Here is a 17,655-nt window from a genome sequence, read left to right as displayed (position 1 = left end):
TGTTAAATTGACACCTGCTACTATCTGTACGCGGTTTTATTGTCTCTCGACTTGGCAGATCGTCTCTTTTAATGTCTTGGCAGAGACAGAGTCATTTAATTATCCCGTCGCTTATAGGTGGTAGAGCGTTTAAACTTGGAGATCAAATTGAATGCCTTTTGAATGATACATTGAACGATACCTTTTACCGATGTTTACTAATGTCAGGCACGATTCACGTTTTCCTATAAATCGCGAGCATTGTTCCGCGCCGCGGATCCGACTCGATATCTATACTCGATTATGTAATCGCAGTAAATAGTAAATGGCGTGGGATATATCTTATTGATATCACCTGCATGCTGTGCGAATGTAATCCAATGCGAATGTAATGCTTCTATCTAAACTTGACTGGATGACGATATTTTCTATCTTTTTGGTGTTCATAAAAAAATATTTAGTCGCCAAATTCGGAGAAAGCTATAACATTATTGGCATTCATAGACGATTATATTTCGTTTATCATTTATTTAAAAAAATAATTACTGCAATGTTAATAATTATCATATTAGGTATCAATATTTATTATTCTTCAAGACCGCGACGAGTTTATCACGCGTATAGCTTTAATATTTTCAAGACTGGTTGGAAAAGGCCGCCGCCGACATTTTCGCGTGCCGACACCCCTCTCACGACGAGCTTTCTTTGAGACAGCCCTGAGGCACGTAAATTGCGCGCGCAGCCCAGTTTGAAATTCGTGGCGCGCCGCGGAGATCCTTGGGGGCTGCGTTCCTCTCTCGCCTTTCGTTCCACGTCCGTTCGTTCGTTGGGTTCGTTCGCTCTCGCACCGTTCGGCTCCGGTCGTGGAAGTCGATGCTAAGGTCGGAGTGCTGTCGCGCGAGAAGGGAGTGCCGGGCGCCTGTCTCGCCGCCCTCCCGGTCCTCCCAGTGATCCCGAATTTCCTCGCGAGCACACGCGCTTGCCGCTCGAGGATGACGCTCCCGAGTCCAGTCTCGCCCATCTGGTACGCCCGACATTATTCGCGAACGAACACGTTGGATCCTTGATCGAATCCACGATTTGAAAAAAAAAAAAAGGAGGAAACAATAAATCGAGAGACTCGTCCACGGAAAATTCGCACCGCGTCGTTGTCGCGGATATTTATGTGTCGCGACGAAGTGCGTCGTCTCTCAGTGGCAGCGAATACACGAAGCTTCTATCGATTGCCAAGTGGATTTAAACCGCTGCGTGTGAGATAATTGCTAATAAGCTAATAGGAGCCTCCTTCATTACTCTTTCGTCTAATTGTACGGTATATTTCGTTGTAAGCGAAAAGAATCTTCTTCTGTTTATGGCAATGGACAGTCGTCTTCTCGATTGATCGGAGATTGTCGCGTAAAACCAGCTCACGCCTCGAAAGATCCTCGGTGCGAGAAACGAGAGGGATATCCTTGACATTATGGCAAGACGCACAAGGAGCCGGTAGTTCGGTGGTTGGCAGGGATGTCCTCGTGACATGTTACCCCGTGACCTTGGCTGGCGCAACTACAACGTCCTCCGTGGAGAGGGTCGTCTTCTGGTGCGCGGGTCGAGCGGTAATACGAACGGGCGATCGGTGTCCTTTAATCCGCGCGAGATCGAGTATCGCCTGCTGCCGCTGGTGCAGGTCAAGCCTGACTTCGTGATTCCATATGTGCTCTGCTGGAGGGTGCCAGGCGCGATCCACCGCATCCAGATTAATCCGTCGGTCGTCCATCATCATCACCAGCAGCAGCAGCAGCAGCAGCAACAGCAACATCAACGTCAACAACCGCAACATCACTACCAACAGCACCGTCAGCGTCGACGACACTTTGAAGGAGCGCCGCGGACACGTCCTGCGCCACCGCCTTCGACGGAACATCGTTTTGCGTACGGCGCGCAGCGTGACATCCTTGCGGATTCTGGTATGGAAACAAGGTGAGTGCCACTCGGAGGCATTGAGGAATCGGGATTCTGAGGTCTGCGGCTTTCATGACTCGGGCGTGTCGCCTGTTTGGATCTCGCGCGGCTTCGACGTTGCACAGAGAGAGAGAGAGAGAGAGAGAGATTTTCATTTCTTTAATTACCTCGTACTTCAAAGTCGGATCGTTCCGGCGTATTATGTAATTAAAGGATTAATGTTTTGCATTTTAAAAATAAATTAAATCTGAAAGGAGTGAATACTAGTTTTACGAAATTTATTTAACGAATGTGAGCTCGTTTTATTATTATCATGAAATAGAATATGAAATAAAATGTCATTTACATATCACAAAAGGTTATAATAGTCGCGTAATATTGATTTTTTTATTATATTTTAATTTGATATTTATACAATGATGATATCGAACTTCCTCTAATACAATTTAACATCATAGAACGTTTACTCTATTTTTCAATCAAGATATATCCATAACTAAACACGCACATGCGCGTCACGGTAAATGGTGGTAATTTTTATTGATAACGCGATATATTAATGATGACACAGCTTTTAACCATTTTTATTGAGGCTAAACAATTTTGTAATGAAAATACATTCGCAGATAAACATACAGCACATCGTATAGATAAACTTCGCCGCCATCATAATGTGGCCATATAGCCTTTTTGGATACGCGATGTGTCAGTTCATTGCCCCTCTCCGTATCTTTGTGGCGCACCCTCGGCCATATACCTATACGACAGCGAAATAGAAACATTTCGTCGTCACTTCGACGGCGGTAAGCTGACACTGTGCCAGGTGTTCCTACAATAGCAAAGTCTATTTCGCATATCGCGCAGTCAACATTGCACGCGCAGCATGCTTATCGAATGTTCATTGTGCAATTATATCGCGTTCTACAGCGACAACTCTGATGGCATTGGAATCTACATAATTAGGAAACAGTTTTTGAATTTTTTTGCCGATAAATTAAATTGCACGAGTGAGACAATTGAAGGAGTTTCCTCCTCCGCAATTCTTTCGAAAGAAAATATTTAAGAAATACGCATGATGTGGTGCGCGCGATGTTAATGTAACAGCGCACCGCAATGATCTCATGCCGAGATATTCTTCTCTTTATATCTTCCAAAAGAAAAGAAAAAAGGGATAAACGCCCGTCTACTGTCGCGAGCAGCCTTCTTTCGAGTTTACCTCCCGCTGTCGCTGACAAGCCTTAACCAACACATTTTCCTACGAAAATCTGAGACTGTTATACCGCGATGCAAATAAGAGCGTATATATAGCTTTATAACGTGTAACATCACATTATGGAAACACGAAAGAGGAGAAATATATAGAACCTGTACTATAACACTTTGACACATCGTATATCTCTAATATATTTTAATTGTCCATATACGGCGATGGTTCTCTCATAAGTTTCACGTTGCGTCGAAACAAAAGACCCGAATTCCATTCAACGGAGGAAATCGAGAGACATAAAATTTTACATTCGATATTAACTCTGTCACGCCATACGAGTAGTCGATTCCCGCAAGTGCACAGGGACATTTGTCACGATGCAAATGTATCTCATTGGCCGGGGACATGTAACGCGAGATTGCCCGTCAAATCCCAAAAGCATTGCGTATCTTCGGTTCGCCGCGGGGCTCTTTTATAAGTCCGGAATAAAAAGGTCGACGGACGATCGCTCGTAAAAACCACGCTCGGGCGCGGAAAAAAAATTGTTAAAAGAGGAGGATTTTGTGCTGACCGTTCACGACAAGCCATTTCCGGTAGCTGCCCCGACGATTTCCCATTGCGTAAATATAGCTTTGCAAAGCTCGAATATCATCACAATGTTCTTTAAACTTTTACATCTTCACAATAGGTGCGCGAAAACAGTTGTCGATCAATCGCGTCGACTATTTTTCGACGACGTACGTAGCTGTTGTTGAGATTTCGCGAAACTCGAAAGTCAGATCGCTTTACGTAAGGACTACGTTTTACATCGTGAGATCATTTTCACGGTTCGTAACATTATTATCGTTCATAGTTCTTCGATTCGCTACTATGGAGTATAATGCGAAGAAATATTTATCGGCTATGTATATTTTTCTAGCGTCTGTTCGTACATACTAGGCCATAGATTCGCTCCCAAGTGACACAAATTGTCCACATCGACGTCATAAAAAATGCAATGAGCAAACGTCGCACACTGCAATGGTCGACGAAAGAGTTGTTATTCATTCATAAAAAGTTAACGTATTGTTACTCTACAATGCCGAATAAGATATATCATGTTATGCAATATATATGAACGGTTTTTTCTGAGTTTATTTAATATCTTATATGAGAATGAACAAAAAGAAATATAAATTTACTATTTTTTTCGGCATTTTCAAGAAAATTAAATATGCAGAATTTAGATATTTTAATGAAATATTTTAATGAAAAATATACTATATTTTTTTTGTAATGTATAATATCTCTAAAGGTGAGCAAGAATTCATTGCATCCTAATTTTATTACAAAAAAAGTATGTAAAATTTAAAGTGGATAGTTTGTATTGTATTTGTCTATGTTAAGTATTTGCTTTCTTGAATTTTTAAGATCTTGTTCGCTTTTATAATTTAAATTTTTTGCTTACAAGAATAGAGCCTTATTATCACGCATTACTGCCATTGTAAAGTCGCGAACTGCTTCAGAAAATTATGTACAGTCGTAGAATGAACCAGACACATACGAATAGTGATTTATTTAGAATCTAGGATATACTCACACAAGGCTTATAACAACGAGGTTCACAGTGTAATAAGAAGATAATGTAAAAACAGGATTGTAGAAAGTTAATGTGGATGAGCAAAGAAGATAATATATAACTAACACTAATATAAAAATAATTAATCGATGTCATAACTTTTGTGTAAATTATGAAGATACGTACGATGCGTTAAGAATACAAATTTGTACAAATAAATGTCACATGCACTTTAAAGTTCTTATCCAACACTATACGCTATTACTTTACGCACTAACGCTTTACAAAATTGTGAAAATTTGTGAAAAAAGCTGTTTTTTACAAAAATATATAAAGAGTAGTGATTGCAAATTTAAATTTCTTGCAAGAATACAATAAATCACTTGTATATCAAGGGAAATAAAGTTTTATCTCTCAACATTTATTGAATGTCAAAAATGAGTAAACGTTTACAAATTCAATAAATTACTTCGAATGTTTCGAAATATGCAATAACGATTCATCTTATCGCCACGTATGATTTCCCACGACATTGAAGTCGAAATGGCAAAGATTCTAATTTTTATTTAATTCTTCACGGATGTCTTCACGCATAAAAAAAAGATTGATACTACCATCGTAATTGAAACTGCAAAGTTCACGAAAATAACGGTCGATCTTCCGATCATGTGTACGTGGCTTATACGTATGTGGTCGTTATCGCTTAAAGTGATTCACGTTTTATCTAGATAAACGGAGGAGATAGAGAAAAGAAGGGAGAGAGAGAGAGAGAGAGAGAAAAGAAGTAGTAACGCAGTAAATTCGGTACACATAAAGAGGGCATTCTGTATAATTCTGTATCTCTTCTTTAGCAAAATGGATTTTTTACCTTCGCCGTTTTAACCGGAAGATATCTTAACCATGAAGAGAAAATGGTTATTGCATCAGGTAACTATTCCGTCTAGAATAATCAATAGCAAACCGGTATCAGTTCCTTTTCTCGCAAAATATGTATCGTTTTCTCTGTATATGATAAAACGCGCTTACCTAATAACATCATTATATTTTAATAATGAACTAGTTTAGAGCGTATTATCAGTTCATGGAGGTGAACAGCATAAGTCGATGAGAGAGGGAGGAAGAAGAGAGAAATTGTTGCGATAGAAGCGAACTTTCTCGATCAGCTGACAATGAGATCGTTGCGCAATAATTAATATTTGCTGTTGGGAATTTCAACTGAATTACCGCAACCTTTCGAGCAAATACATTGCGATTATGCGTTATTATTTTGCAATTAGAAATTTATCAGAGGCGCCATCATAAAATGAACATTCTTATGAGCCTAGGCAGTTTTGAAAAGTCAAGGAGTCTTTATTACGGAACGATTTCCTCTTTTTTCACACTCGTTGGCGCGACGTGTGATTCGTCAAGTCTCTTTCGGCGCGACCACAATTCGCATTCTGTTAAGATATATTACGCGAAATCTTCTTCGACAAATGAGCTAACATTCGTAGGAACGAGAAGATCGACCGTACGTTATTAGACGTCACGAATCATCGGAGTTCGCGGAAGGGTGAGATCTCTTCGTCACGCGTCGGGAAAATCCTGACGAACGATCGCAGGGACAAAGAGAACTTGCAAAAGTTTCTGAAGACGGTTTGTCTAAAGCAAAAAAAAAAAAGTGACGCGCTGTTATACTCCCAACATCCCGAGATCTCTCTTTCTCCCGCTCGACACGCTCAGCGATAAAAACCCCTCGGATTCCCCGGGACTTTCCTGGGTTACACGAGCCATCAGAAACTATCCCGTAAAAGGGAATAACGGACAAGTATGAAGAAAAAGGGAGCGAGGAGAACCCCGTCTACGTCGTTCGTCGTGACGTTAGATTTAATTCAAGCGTCGGTCCGAATCTTCAGCGCCTTCGCGATGCCGCATTGGCCAAATTCTCTCGCCGACTTCTTCCGAGAGAGTTGATACCAATGGCGGCAACGTGCGACGAATCTAAGGAACGGAAAGAAGCTCGTATCGTGCCTGAGTCTGTCTCCATTAAGAATATAAAATGCTCGCCACGCCGACTATACCTACAGCTTTTACTACTCAACGAGAACGAATTGAATATGTACATGAAATTGCCATTTCTTCAATCCCTTTATTATTATATTGTTTTTATAGCAATGATTATTCCTAAGATTTATATTAATTTTATACATTGAGCTCTCTCATTATTGATGAAATTTTATTACTGGTCTTTTACTTGATCTTCTTTAGCGGTCTTTTTCACGAATACCATAGAAACTGTTATGCACGATTTTTGTACAAAACGGCAGACAGGTCATATTTTCCATGAGAGCTATCACATTTTGCATGTTGACGAAGATTTCGAAACGCTTTTGGTTTTGTACGGTACAATTGCGAACACCTGCGAAACTTACTTAGAATTATGTGTTTCCTGTGTACAACTCCTGTGTGCTTGCCTTCCCCTTTTTACGTTCGACCACACATTTCTGAGCCATACACTTAGATATACACAAGAGGTGCCGACAGTCGGCCATTCCTCATTCATAAATTATTTATTTCACAGAAGAGAGGGAGCGAATGTATTCTGAATGGCCGTACACATTTTATTGCAATTACACTCATTGCAGTTGCACACTAAACACTTGATAAAAGATGCATGTAGAAATGGAAGGAGTTGTAAAATGGAAAAACAATTTGTGGCATGAAAAATTATTCATATGTCCATATGATTAATAACTTTAATAATATAATTATCTAATGTTTTATTGTTTGCAATGAAAGATATATCTAATAATATTTTTAAAATATACGATATAATATTAAAATAGACTACATAATATGTTTAATAATGCACACAATAAAACTTTTTTATATAGATACTATACAAATATTAATCTTGAATTAATAAACGTATTAATAAATTCCTTTTTAAATTATTTGCATTATCGCGAAAATTCGTGACCTATATAAAAAATTATTGTAATTATTTGTTATACATTATTTATTTGTTATACAAGATGTATTTAATTGTTTTTCTATGAGTCTATGAGAAAAGACTATATGTTTGAATAAATCCTTACAAGAATTTATTTGTTCTATTGTATTATTATTTTTAATCGCTTGCATGATACATTGTTAAATTTTTTTATGTAAAAAGTTTTGAATGTGCTAATATATAAACATCAAAGTAATTATATGAGTGTGAAAACATTACAACTTTTATATTAATATATAGTTGAACGATTTTAAAATAAAATTTATTTTTTATATAACTTATTTTCAATGTTATGAAAATTGTACGATAAAAGAGAATAATAGAAGCAAGAAGGATAATATAGTAACACATTGAAATAATTTAGTCATTTTGAAGTACATATAAAGGCAATATATTATAGTATCACTATTTGAAATCTAAAGTTTCACAGAATTTGCTGGGTTTAAATTATCACACAAAATGTAGTATACACAGTCGCACGAATGTTCGGAGTTCAAAGCCGCGTGTCAATTTGCGTCACATGTGATTTAACCGTTTCATGCAAAACGGAATATCGGACCAGCCGTATAAAACAGATTGCCCTCAAAGCCGCGCGTGTCGCTTTGTGAACACTTCGGGTACTTTTTTTTAATCACTCACTCTCAATTATGCCCGTTTAAGACAAATTATTGCGTACATCGCCGCCACGCCCAACCGCTATCTTCTCCGTGCTTCCCATCGTCCTGTGCACGGAAAAGTTCGGACTGCAATTCGCAAACCGGTCCGGCAAAAAAGACTCCGGCTCGAAAGACTCGCAAACCCGACCGCAGCCCGGTCGGTTTCCTAGAATATTTCTACGTCTTCAAGCTCCTTGAAGCTCCACAACGTCTGCGCACTTTGAAAGTTTAGTTTTCCATATATACGTAACTTTCATGCTGCGGCTTCGCGAAATAAATCTGATGGGAATCTTACCACAAGAAAATGAATCTAACAGGAATAAGTATATATATAGAAGTTGCTTCAGTATATTTTTGTAATGTGGGATATTTTTCACAATTTTTTAATAGTAAATACCTATAAAATACTATCTTTTTACGTCCTGTACATTTTTAATTGTAGAATATTTTGTAGATTTTATATTAAAGGAATATTAATTTACTTTTATTGATCAATTTTCGAAAACAAAACATATTATTTGATATAACATTTAAGATTTTCCTACAGAAAATCAAGATTGCCGTTGATCGAGGTTACCGTAGTTTTGATCACATGTTAAATATGCTGAAATAAGCTAAAATTATCATCAAAGACGCGCAAAAAAGACAAGTTATGCATTCCACGAAGCCTCACATTCATGGTTAAAACATTTTGTGAGTAATACAAAGTGAGTAATATTGTGTGAGATACAAATAATATTTTATATGTAATAACCTAATTGCAATAAGAACTATAACACACAAAAACTTACATAATAAATAATATATAATAAAACTTAACTGCCCAATCATAACCAAGCATTTTCCGAGAAGAATTTAGGTCGAGACCTAACCTAGGTTCTCGAAAATGTTCGACTATAATTGGTCGATTCATATACTGTGTTTAAGTTTAACTATTTAAATTCTTTATATGCTATGATCCTAATTCTAAGCAACAATCACGTTGTATCTGATTTTGTTATATCTGATATGAAAAACAACCGAGTTCACGCGAGATGAGAACCGCTGCATTAAAGCAGACGCTTTGCGACGTTGCCGCGTCTCGCAGGTCCCACTCTTCTATCGACCGGGCGGCGTTGCCAGCTCCTTTTCCATGCCCCTTTATCGCCCCTTTCCAACGCAGCCCTCCTCCCCTTTCTCTCGCTCCCGCCCTGTCTGTCTTTTTCTCCTCGCCGATGGCTGTCCATATTTCTCTCTTTATCCACTTCGTACTCAGAGCCCATCGCGGCTAGAGACTCCTCTCCCTTTTCCTCTGCCTTTTCCCTCTATCCAGCTATCTATTTCTTCTTCTCGCATATTTTTCTCTCTTTACTTCTTCTCTCCTCTTTTTCGTTCTTCCATCTTTCTCTGTCTGCCCACTTCACCTCCTTCGGACACAGCTGTTCCATCTCTTCCTAGGACAGATGCCGCGGCTCGGTGCAACGTCACCTTTATTGTCCTTTTTCTCCCTTTCCTTTCGTCTCCTTCCTGATCGATCTTTGCTCTATTTCTCTCTTTCTGTCTTTCTTTCCTCTGCTCAATATCCGACATTCTGCAATCTCTCGATAAAAGCGAGCCGATCATGAAGGACTCGTCTGTCGATGACGAGTTCGATTTCCTTCTACCTGTCCTTTTGGATCTATGTTGGTTCGATGTTGGTTCGTTGTTTGGACGTAACCTCCTGATATTGCACTGGTATTTCGCGAGTAGTTTCAAACTATCGGAGTAGATCGAACAGCTCGAACTTTCTCGTTTACACCGGCCAAGTTCGATGTTTCTCCGACACTTTTCGACGCGTCCCGCCAGCGAAACATCAGGATAGTTAAGCTGAAAATACACGTAGAGAATAAAATCGATCCTAATTTCAAATTAGATCAATTGAGCCGAATAATAGAAAATTTTTACCTAGTCGGAAATTCTATCTTACTCCAATAACATTTTATCTTTCGTTTTCCGTTTTTTTTTTTTACAATTAGCTCCTTTCTCATTAAATGAGGATTAATCTATTACATTAATCAATATTACACTCGCATTACTATGCATCTCTTTCTATAATTGAACACCTCCCTCAGTTCGTGTGATTTCATAATTTTCAGCAGACTCTCAGAGGGATTTACAAGTTTATTTCGTCTCTCACGAAATAAATTTGGAATCTGTGTAATCTGCAGGAGATATGTTTTTCATCAATCTGAATCCCCATCTTCGAGTTGGTCCGCTCAAAGTCGCGTTGGTCTTTCTGATCTCCACCGGCTGCTTCTCTTTCTTCGGGTCGCCGAGTATTCGACTTCGTGACTAGCTGTAGACATCGTCCAACGGTCGGTGGAGGTCGAAGGGCATTCCAGATCTGGGTCGGTTTCTGCTGGAATTACAAAGCGAAGAAAAGACTTCGCGTAGACGTGCTATAAACTCCCGTTTTGCCATTTTATTTGTGAAATCTAACAGCGGTCACTTTTGTATGTACCGGCTACTATCCGCTCCAGACGACTTAAGATTTTATCGACCACAAATACTATTATACATATAAAATCGAGTTGCATGTCAATGCTTGGAGTAGCATCTCTGAGTTCACATGTCTTAAATTTTTAACTTAGTAACAGCTGATAAGCTTTGTAATATTTTCATGATACAATATTGTCACGCATTCTTCAATTAGGTATCTCTAACAAGTGGGCGTATAAGACGTAATTACAATATTTATTATTGAATGCTTTACAAATCCTTGTCTCCTCTTTTCTCTCTATGATTATGATTGGAGTACAAATTTTTGAAAGTTAGTCTATAATGTGAAACTAGTTTATAAATATATCGCGAAAGTTTTTAATTTAAATCTTCAACTACTCGCTCTTTTCGTGAACCAAGTTGACTTTAATGAAAGGAAACAGGAAGAGGAGAAGGATGATATAACCTCTGTTCCTGAAACATATCTACCCATATTTATAGTATTTTTACGAATTCAAAAAATTCGATGTCTGACCTGTCACTCTGACTATCAAGAATGAAAGAAGTATGCGCGAAATTCGTTTAGACATATAATTCGTATTTGACATATATTTCTAGGGAACAATTTTTTATCGATATTTTCTTACTTAAATTTTTTAAACTTGTTAAAATATAGTTATATTGTCATTTATAAACATAAAAGAAACATAATAAAATTGTAGATATACTTGACTACTTTGCTATTCTTTTCAGATTTACTATTTTTGTATTTACTATTTATTATTTAGTTTAAAAGAACATGTTTATCTGAAATTTATCTCATCATCAAATGTAGTTTATTTTATTATTGCATCTTATTATTGCTAAAATAAGAAATGTTACGATCGTTAGAGATATACATATTTGTTTCCCATATCGAAAGTGTGAGAAAATGTAGTTAAAAAAAGGTCTTGCATCATCCATATTCATACATTGAGTAACGTTCCTTCGACTTGCACATTCAAGTCCGTTCCTGAGAATCTCCGTTGGGAGGTATCGTTTCTTGAAAACGACTATACGGGGACCGCGGACCAATCTTAATAATGCGGCTACCTACCGCGGCGTGTATCTCGATCCCTTTTGCACGACAAGAGCAGCCAGACGGGATAACGTCGTGTAATGAAGATTAATCTCGTCTAGCAAGCGTGCACCGACCATACCGCATTCATAAATCAATCATATCCGTCCGATTATCATTCAAATCGGTCCCCGATCCTCTTCGCTGCTCGCTATTGCTGGCTACACGTCGTTGCGCGGAATCGACAAATCGGCTACGATCGGCTGGCCATGACGACCTAAGAACCGAGCGATGGCAATAAAGCGCAGTAGATAGATCGAACTAATGGCGAGTAAATATTACCCAAAGTGCCGGAAAGGGCATTTTGTGCTATAACAAAGAAGCACGTTTCACGTTTTGTGTTTCATGTTTGCATTTCGTCATTTCAATAATCGTTTATGTCGAGGGCACTTGTCGCCTGTTTCATTATTTAACCACTAATGACTATTATTTATAGATGGTGAACATTACTGAAATGAAATCGTGAAGAGCAAATGGATTTGCGATATGCAGATATCACTGCCATTATATCGGGAAAATCCTGCAGCAGCGATAATATCTTTCCATCTTAGTTCTTTACCGTTGACGTTTATTTGCTATTATAGGGCTTATGATAATGAAGATACCTTTATATTTCCGCGGATTCCCTTTGTGGGTGAAAGAGCTTAAAGCGTTCTACCCAACGTCGCGCGCTTATTGCAATCTTATACATTATGGAACTCCCGAGTGGTGAGCGAAAACTCGAGGAAAAACGTTCCAATCTTTAGAAAAGCTTGATTAACATAAACCGAATCAGACTAATCCCCGCGATATCCATGGAAGGTAGGTATGATCGATCCGTATGAATAAGTTTACGCTTACTTCATCGATACGGCCTCGTGCAAAGAATTAATTGTTTCGATCGTGTGCAGGCAATGAAGGACAGCAAAAATTGCGCGAATGAAAAAATATTATCCCGTCTCCGACTGTGAAACTTAACCGACTATGAAAGGACACAATCGACAGCTTCGAAAGGCCACGTGTCCCTTTCTCAGTGCAATCATGTCGCGTTCCCTTCAATCTAACAATAATAATAGTAACGTTCGTGCGATTCGCATAAACGCGAACCTTGGATAACGCAGTATATGGCATGCTCCTTCTCGCTGTGCTGTGCACACAAACCATGCATTCGACGGTTGCCCCTGAGATTCTCGACCTATCATCATCGAGGCAGTAACCACAGACTGATCGATTCGGGGAACTCTCTAATTTGCCTTTTCAAGTTCGTCCGTTATAACGAAAAAAAAAAGAGACCGAGTATCAGGTAGTAGCTGCGTTAAAATTTATCGTACCAGCTTCGAAAAATTTTCAGGTAATCAGGCGTCTGTAAAATTCGAGGCAAGTGCCGACGTCGCTTTTATTCTCCCCCTAAATCACTAGAATTTAATTTTATACTTGTAGTCGTGATATTCTAAAGCCAAATATTTCATTAATATTTTAGATCTCGTATAATAATTTGTTCAAATATAATTTTTTGTCTTTGTGAACCTGTCAGTGTCTCTGATAACTATATTAAATATCAGAGCATTATTATCGTTACTGTTACACTCGCTCTGTTTTGCTGTGTGTGACTTCATTATCGTAAACGAAATTCATGTTTACACTCAATTAAATGCAATCTGCATTATACGAACACACACATTTTATAATTATTTTTGGAAGAATTTAATTATTATTGCAACAGATATTATATCGACCGCAAACAGTTAATAGTTTTAATTGGCTCGTTCAAAACCGACCGTTTATTGATTGCATGAAAAATGAAAGGATGCGGTGGGGCAAATCGTATCAATTATGCGACGGCTACGCGAGAATGGAAGACCGAATGTAAATCCGGCATGTGTCCCATCTCAACCCAATGATCGCAAACACACCGGTACATTTAATATGATAATCGACGATCTGTGTATACCTGGATCAAGCTTCGGTCTGTCTGAGAATACGAAAACCGGTTTTGGTTTTCATAGCGATGAGGACAGATTAAGGTCGATTCACATTATGCGATACATGACGCCATACATGCCTGCAACGACACCACGAAGTGTTCTATTACGAGAAACAGCATCTTCATTTTCGTAATAGCAAAGAAAAGGATTATGATGCTATATACGTCTAAGGATTTAGTCTTTTAATAAAATTGAAAAGAAGGGCTTGTCTTTCCCCATTTATTCTTCGGGCTTGCAAATTTCTTCGTGTCAGATCATAAATTGCATACTTACGGATATTCAGTCATACGATATTATCACGATGGAGTATTTAGACTGTATATTATTATGAAAATTAGACTCACGGTCACTTCGCTAAAGTTAGGACGATGTTACACGCGTAACGCGAGATGCATAAAACTCCGCGCGTCAAAGTTAATTTACTGATGAAAAACTTTTATCCGACGGATTAATCCATTTTGCATAATAACCGTGCGTATCTGGTGACCACATTGTTCAATGTGAGTCGACTTTCACGCGGCTCGAAAGGTGGAGCGAGGAGGAGAATCGGCGGTTGGCAGAATACTCTTCTCCCGCCTGAGGGAGAGGGTGAGATTTGTCGCCGGAAAATTACCAGGGTGCAACGTTGCACGTATAGTCGGCTCGTAAATTTCATTTCCAGCCGATCGAACGATTTGCCCGTATAACGCACGCGGCGTTATGACGGCGCGGGCGCCCGCTAACTTCACCGGTTCCTACGAGCTCTCTTGCACGTAGATAAGTTATGGGTACGCTCGAGCCGCGATCGATTAACTCGTGGAAGGTGCGCTCGCGTTGTGAACGCCGCCCTCAGATAAGAAATTATATCCTTCTTACGCAGCTACACTATGCGATATATCGCTTTGTCTCCTTTTCCTATCGAAGATGATATTAGAGATAAAAATTGCTTTGGCAGATTATTTAAAAAAAAAAGATAAACTTAGTAACTAATCATTGATTTATATAAGTTTGTTAGGCTAGATTTTTAATTGTTTACCACATAATCGTCTAGTGTTAATTATAATCTTTTCTTTAGGTTAATTTTGAACGATGCATGTGCTGGAGCACGCTAATGGAGGTTTTTCAGCAGCATGTATATCATCTCTCGTTTTAACACCCTAATAACGATGTTACAGGCCCGCGGTCGTTAATTAGGGAGTTAATTCGCTGACGACGATTTTAACGCGCGTTTCCACGACAATGCACGTCATATGTGTCTCTCCTAAGATTCGCATATTAATTAAGGTTTGCAGCATTTGCAACAATCGTGATCACACAGTCACCTTGGCATTTGTGTCGAAATGGAGGTGCGCATCAAACAATGGCTATCGTTAATGAGTCGCGTAATAGTCAACAAGTATTGGCTTCGCTATCGTTAGACGACGCGACGTTTCATCACAACGATTAACGATGATGTCTACATCGTGACATAAATATGCTCATGTGTCACTTTCAAATAAAAATTTTGTCTTGATGCAAAAATTAGGATTCGCATTTCGGCTAGATATAATATTTAGGCTAAATAATATTAAATACACAAGAGATTGATTCATCAATACAGCATTTTGACGGACAGTTTTATTTCTGACGCAATTTTTTTTCATGCGACAAAATAAATACTTCATTTAGAATCGTAATTAATTGCAGTTGTTTGCTCGCGAAATTGCTCTTTATTGCGCAAGACTTCAATTTTTCATTTTATTGAGAGATAAAAGTCCGGCAGAGTAGGGAACTCTTTTATCTCTTTTTGCCGCAATTTAACGGCACACATACACAATATAGGACTACTAAATTGATAAAATATTTTTATTGTAAATTATTGTTCTTATATTGTTAGAGATTCTCTGATAATGTCGCATTATTTTGAATTATGCCAATTCTTCTCATCTAAAGCATCTCGCGCTTGAATATAAGACTGAAAGAAAGACTGCTGGAGTATCCATATAATCTCCACACAAAGCTATTATATAAAGAATACTGAATTCGTAAGCTCTTTCTCAGTTGTATACTGCGTTACTGCCCCACATTCTTTAATCCTTTACACGCATTTACGCATGGCCAGCGAATGTCGACATAAAAGAGATGAAGACGACATAGCGATGGAGCTTATCCTCGAAGAAACGCGGTCACATGATGCTGCGTGACGATGGTTCGTTAAAGAACGAGAGAAAAACGGGATGGCAGGCAAAGGGAGAGAAATGGAGAGAAAGAGAGAGAGAGAGAGTGAGATGGTGTCTTTTTCGCTACCGCCGCCATGCTGAAAACCTTCTCCCTCGGGGCTGTCGCTTACAAGGGCGTGGGCGTGCAAACCCAGGGAATTTAATACTCTCGAAATATCAGATATCGAAGGTAAAATGTCGTCGTCGACAGCAATTGCAATTGCGCACGTTCGCTTTTTCTTTCTCCTCGTTCCTACTTCATCTTCTCCACTTCTTTCTCGAGGTCTCTTACCGGTAGAGCTTATTGCCGCTCTTTCCCATTACAGTCATTAAATCATTGAAAGTGGAAAACAATGGCTTGTTACAATATTTTTCTTCATCAAATATTACTTGCAGAAACGTTTTAACAACGTTTTATAAACTAATTTAGTTATTATTCTAAATCGTCACGCGCATATCTTTATTTAGTAAAATACCAACACCTTAGTGTGTGCTAAGTGTAATTCGACGTCGATAAACGTACACATATATCCTGCATAATAATACAGTGATATAGTATTATAACAATATCGTGCATTATCATCGATATTTGCTACCATTATCAGTCTACGCTAAACGGATTACAAATAATAATTGACGCATTATAGAATATCGATGCGCACGTACAGCGTGTATTCGATATTCTTTATCAACGAATTACACGACCGATTGATACAACGCGACGGCTACCATATTCCCCAGTCTTTCGACAAATATTTTCCGAACGATTCCATTGTCAAAGAACGGACGCCATCGCGCTATGAAAAAGCCAACGAGTGCAATCGCCGGGTTAGTACCATTACGCGTGAACGCGCACGTGTTCTCGTCGGAGTACAGCGTGCACCGCATATGCCCGTGAAAGAGATTACCACGTGGAAACATTCGATGTCTCGAATTACTTGATGCGTGTCCGTTCGTCAATCCTGCGATGCGAGCTATGTCGTAACGCAAAATGCTTTTTGTCTCATTTCTCTCTCTCTCTCTCTGTCTCTCTCTCTTTACATAGATACTACATAGGTAGCTAAATGCGATTGCAATATTCGTGATCTTTAAAGTGTCATTTCTCATTACTTTATTACGGCGGTGTAACTGACAACGATCATTTTCCTTGTTTCAGGTAAGGTGATACTGCTGGTGTCCTAATTGGATCTTGGCGCCTCCCCGGTTTTTCGTGAGTAGACCGTATTACCATGTTCCGTAATAACGCGCGATCAGCCGACGATGATAAAAAAAAAACGCCACAGTTTCGAGAATAAAAGATGATCCAGAGCCGTTACAAAGGATTTCTAACGAGCTCGCGAGGGCAGGAGGAATCGCAAAAGGCGACTTGCGACGCGTGTAAATTTAAGGGTTTCGCCAACCTTTTTTCGCCGTTGTCCCTCTCTCGTCCCGTGTTTTCTCAGTGTCCTCGTCTACGGTGATTGTCATTGTAAGGATGCGCGCGCGAGAGGGAAGGTGCGTCTTGCTGTTCTACGCGAGAGCTTGCCCCGCTTTTCTCACTTTCCGCGCTAAACTTCAGCCCCATTGTGAAGGAAACATTTAATACGCGATTTATTCTCTCTTTTTCC

At 39.0% G+C, this 17,655-nt stretch overlaps 1 protein-coding gene and 1 long non-coding RNA gene across 2 annotated transcripts in view; both read left to right on the top strand.

The window, feature by feature from the left end:
- The window catches only part of LOC139775867 (uncharacterized), a 107,454-nt gene extending 90,150 nt beyond the window's left edge, over positions 1-17,304 (top strand). The window contains exon 4 of the long non-coding RNA XR_011718950.1: positions 17,205-17,304. This is a non-coding gene — a long non-coding RNA (uncharacterized lncRNA). The remainder of the gene's footprint in view (positions 1-17,204) is intronic.
- Positions 575-1,973, top strand: LOC139775866 (uncharacterized). Its single transcript, XM_071712192.1, has one exon. The coding sequence runs from the start codon at positions 1,496-1,498 to the stop codon at positions 1,940-1,942; it is 447 nt and encodes a 148-aa protein (XP_071568293.1). The 5' UTR covers positions 575-1,495; the 3' UTR covers positions 1,943-1,973.
- Positions 17,305-17,655: the final 351 nt, after the last annotated feature.

The sequence above is a fragment of the Temnothorax nylanderi genome, unplaced genomic scaffold, assembly GCF_030848795.1.
Source record: "Temnothorax nylanderi isolate EJ_2023f unplaced genomic scaffold, tnyl_v1.0 TNYL_tig0107_pilon, whole genome shotgun sequence".
NCBI classification, from domain to species: Eukaryota; Metazoa; Arthropoda; class Insecta; order Hymenoptera; family Formicidae; genus Temnothorax; species Temnothorax nylanderi.
This window is presented reverse-complemented; position numbering and strand designations above follow the sequence as displayed.

What these genes read in the sequence shown, in the direction of transcription:
- LOC139775866 (XM_071712192.1), top strand. Translation starts at nt 1,496, where the DNA reads ATGTTACCCCGTGACCTTGGCTGGCGCAACTACAACGTCCTCCGTGGA.